Source organism: Grammomys surdaster, unplaced genomic scaffold, assembly GCF_004785775.1.
Source record: "Grammomys surdaster isolate TR1022 unplaced genomic scaffold, NIH_TR_1.0 278, whole genome shotgun sequence".
Taxonomy (NCBI): Eukaryota; Metazoa; Chordata; class Mammalia; order Rodentia; family Muridae; genus Grammomys; species Grammomys surdaster.
In genome coordinates, this window is record NW_021604719.1 from 9,904,031 (window position 1) to 9,907,915 (window position 3,885).

The 3,885-nt window shown below is 36.3% G+C and overlaps 1 protein-coding gene across 1 annotated transcript in view; it reads left to right on the forward strand.

Annotated features, from left to right (window-relative positions):
* Snx2 (sorting nexin 2) overlaps positions 1-3,885 on the forward strand; it is a 43,725-nt gene that overhangs the window by 37,894 nt on the left and 1,946 nt on the right. Inside the window, exons 12-14 of the mRNA XM_028777124.1 lie at positions 667-810; positions 2,406-2,486; positions 2,587-2,658. Of these exons, the coding sequence (XP_028632957.1) occupies positions 667-810; positions 2,406-2,486; positions 2,587-2,658 (297 nt within the window). The remainder of the gene's footprint in view (positions 1-666; positions 811-2,405; positions 2,487-2,586; positions 2,659-3,885) is intronic.

Genomic DNA, 3,885 nt, shown 5'->3' on the forward strand with positions numbered 1-3,885 from the left:
TCTTTCTTTCTTTCTTTCTTTCTTTCTTTCTTTCTTTCTTCTGGTCTGGGTTTCACTATGCAGTCCTGACTTGCTCAGACCTTACATGTAAACTAAGCTGGTTTCAGACTTAACAATCCTCCGGCTTCTGTCTCCTGGTATTAGGATTAGAAGGATAGGCCTGGTTTGGTCCATTTTATCTTTTTTTTTCCCCTCTGTGTAGCCTTGGCTATACTGGAACTCCATCTGTAGATTGAACTGGCCTTGATCTCACAAAGATACACCTGTATTTGCTGCCGCTGCCCCCCCCATATAAAACAGGGATTAAAGGTGTGAGACAACACTGCCTGGTCTCTTTATATTTTCAAATTCTGTTTTTCCAGCATATAAATCTGTTTTATACAGTGTTCAAGAGAAGAACTTCTAATGTACACCAGTATTTCCAGTATTTTTTCATTCACATCTCTTTTTTTTTTAGACTATATAACTCTTTTACATCTTATTGTAAGCCACATTTAAAATCCTAAAAGCTAGAGAAATTGCTATTGGCATGCATATTTTCATTGTCTCCACACACTAGGATAACATTTAAATACTTGGCTTTATAGATTTCAATATTATTATACTTAATATTGTAATGAGAGTATTGTACAATGTTGCTAATAGCCTTATGCCATCCACTTACAGGGCGTGTTTGACCATCGGATGAAATGCTGGCAGAAATGGGAAGATGCTCAGATAACCTTGCTCAAAAAACGTGAAACTGAGGCAAAAATGATGGTTGCTAACAAACCAGATAAAATTCAACAAGCTAAAAATGAAATAAGAGAGGTAATTAATACTTTATGTCTTTGCTCAGATTTTTCATGTCATTCATATATGCATAATTTTTCATATTTTTTTCTGAATCATTCAACACTTAGCTATTTCTTCATATTTTTATGAATTATATGAGATAGTGAGAAGTATTTAACGTTTTTATCATCATTAACGTCTCCAGAGCCCTTTGTTACTTCATATGACTATGAAATGAGTAAAGAAGCATGCAAGGAAGAAATCAAAAATTAACTTTGCATTTTGTACATTTCTTTTCAAGTTTTTAATTTCAGATGGTTACTCTTTTGTATCTAAAAATGGTTTTAAAGGTAGACCTACCCACATTTCGTTCTGGGCAATATTATCCCCCATATATATGTATTATATATGGTGTTTTAATAAATTTGTATAAGTTTATTATAATTTATACACTTTTTTTGCCATGCTTCAATAAGGAAATTGAAGAGGTAGGACAACCTTTATATTACTACAAATAAGTAGACCTGCTCTTTGCAGAGTATGAACCAGTGTTTTGGTTACATAATGGGAATACCATTTCATTGCTTAAATATTTATTTTAGCTGTTTCATTGGTCACTAGTCATGTTTTGTTGTTACCATTCTGAATTTAATGATTATTGATGAGTCTTCAGTAGATAACAAATAGTTCCACTTGAAAAAAATCTAGTCATTTTACCATTCCAAAATGTTTTTAAGTGTTTGTCATATATTGCAGTATTTCCATGAGCACATGAATAAACATATGTTATTAGAATTAATATTGTTGGCATATCTTGAAATGTGTAACAGTTTATTTGTTAGTGAGCTTTGTACTCAAAATTCCTCCAGTTGTATCTAATAGGCATTTGTTAGGTGGATCTTTATTTTTGTTGGTTTTGAGACAGGATTTAACCATGTTGCCTTTGGCCAGCATGGGAGTTCTTCTATATCCTCTTTCACAAAGTGGGAAGTACAGCAAGAGCTACCATACCTGACAAGACATTATACGTCATTAAACATTGAAATATTCTAGTCTTAAGTAAATGTAGTGATGAATTATTAATAGAATTTAAGCTAACATGTGTATCTAACACTAGAAAGTGAAATACACTTTTTTTGTGTGTGTACGGGGTGTGCTTATGCGTATGTGTGGGCATATGTGTATGTGCATGGACATAACATGTGCATGCATATGGAGGGCAGAGTTTCATGTTGGGTGTCTTACTCCATCACTTTCCACCTTGGGTATTGAGTTGGGATCTTTCACTTGAACCCAGAACTTGCTGATTTCACTTGTCTAGCTAGCCAGCTTTCCTCTGTCTTTGTCTGCAGGGTTCTGGGATTCCAGGCAACTGTAATGCCCACCCAGCATCTGCATGGGTGCTAGAGATCTAATTCTAGTCCTCATGCCTGCCCAGAAGTGCTTTACCCACTGAACTGTGTCCTTGGATTCTAGATACGTGACTGAGTTAGGTTAGACTGGGTTTTCTGATACTGAGCTTTTTTGGTTCTTTTAGGCATTTTGGTTAAGTTAGATGAGTAGTCATGACAGTATAATATTTTTTTCCAGGTAAAAATAAGGATTTTTTTTCTCTTGTTTGTTTTCCTTAGTGGGAGGCGAAAGTACAACAAGGAGAGAGAGATTTTGAGCAGATCTCAAAAACAATTCGAAAAGAAGTGGGAAGATTTGAGGCATGTATCATAATTCATAAATCATAAGTTAATTTTGCTATAGCTCTGTGGGAAAATTTAATTTCCTAATATCCTTTTTTAATGTATTGTACTTTAACAGAAAGAGCGAGTGAAAGATTTTAAAGCTGTTATCATCAAGTACTTGGAATCATTAGTACAAACACAGCAACAGGTAAGTTCATTTTCCTTATAGCTACTGGGTTTTTTTGAGTCATTTTAAAGATGATTAACAGGTGTTTAAACCGGAGGAAAAATTAAAAGTGGACTAAATGCTAAAGTAACTGGAGACTATTTTAGTTCTGTTTGCCTCTACTGAATAATACACAGAGATACACTGTTCCTAATATCAGGCCATAAAAAGTCCAGGGGATCCTGGAGAGAGAGATCAGTGGTTAAGAACACTTCTTGCACTTACAGAGGACCAGGTTTAGTTCACAGCATGCACATTGCAGTTCCAGTGGATCCAATGCCCTCTTCCAGCCTTCTGGAATACCACATATGGTGCACATGTATTCATACAAAACACCCATGCACATAAAATCAAATACATCTTTTAAAAGTGTCACATAGACAGCTTTCCCCTGTGAGGTTCATTCTGTTCTAGAGATGGGCTCTATATACATATCCCAGGATAGCCTGGAAGTTGCCATCCTAGTGCCTCAGGCTGCCTAGTGTTGAGGTTGTAGAATCCAACCATGCCTCTGGCTTTACAGCCCTGGTTTCCCTTCCATGTCAGACAAGACAGACTGATAGAGTAGGTGCTCCCAGTACATCTCTCCCTTCTACAACATAGAGAAACTTAGACAAAAAACTAAGTTTTAAAATTTTTTCTTTGTAGTATTTTGGTAATTTTGTTTTATTTAGAGTTTTGGGTGCTTGAATACTACCTATAACTTGCATTTGTTTCCTTATGAGCTTTCATGATACATTAAAGTCTATAAAAACAGAATTTTGCATATACAAATCAAATAACTTAGTGTTTTTAATAGAAATAATTCTTCGAGTTACTTTTAAAAATGTACAGAAATAGAAATTTGTTTTGTGTGTGTGTGTGTGTGTGTGTGTGTGTGTGTGTGTGTGTGTGTGTGTTTTCAAATTTAAGTCAGGCACTGTGGTGAAAGCCTGGGATCCCAGCACTTAGGAAGCAGAGGTAGGAGGAGAATCATGAACCCTGGAGGCTAGCCTGGCTAGCCTGTTCTGAGTTTGAAGCCAACCAGGACTTCATAATACAGTTTTCTTTTTTTTTTTTTTTAGCATGGAATAGAGTTTATTCAGGGCATGTGGAGGGGAGCCACGAGGGTAGTAGAGAGGGAAGGAGGGAAGGAGGAAGGGAGAGAGGGAGGGAGGGAGGAAGGGAGGAGGGAGGGAGGGAGGGAGAGAGAGAGAGAGAGAGAGAGAG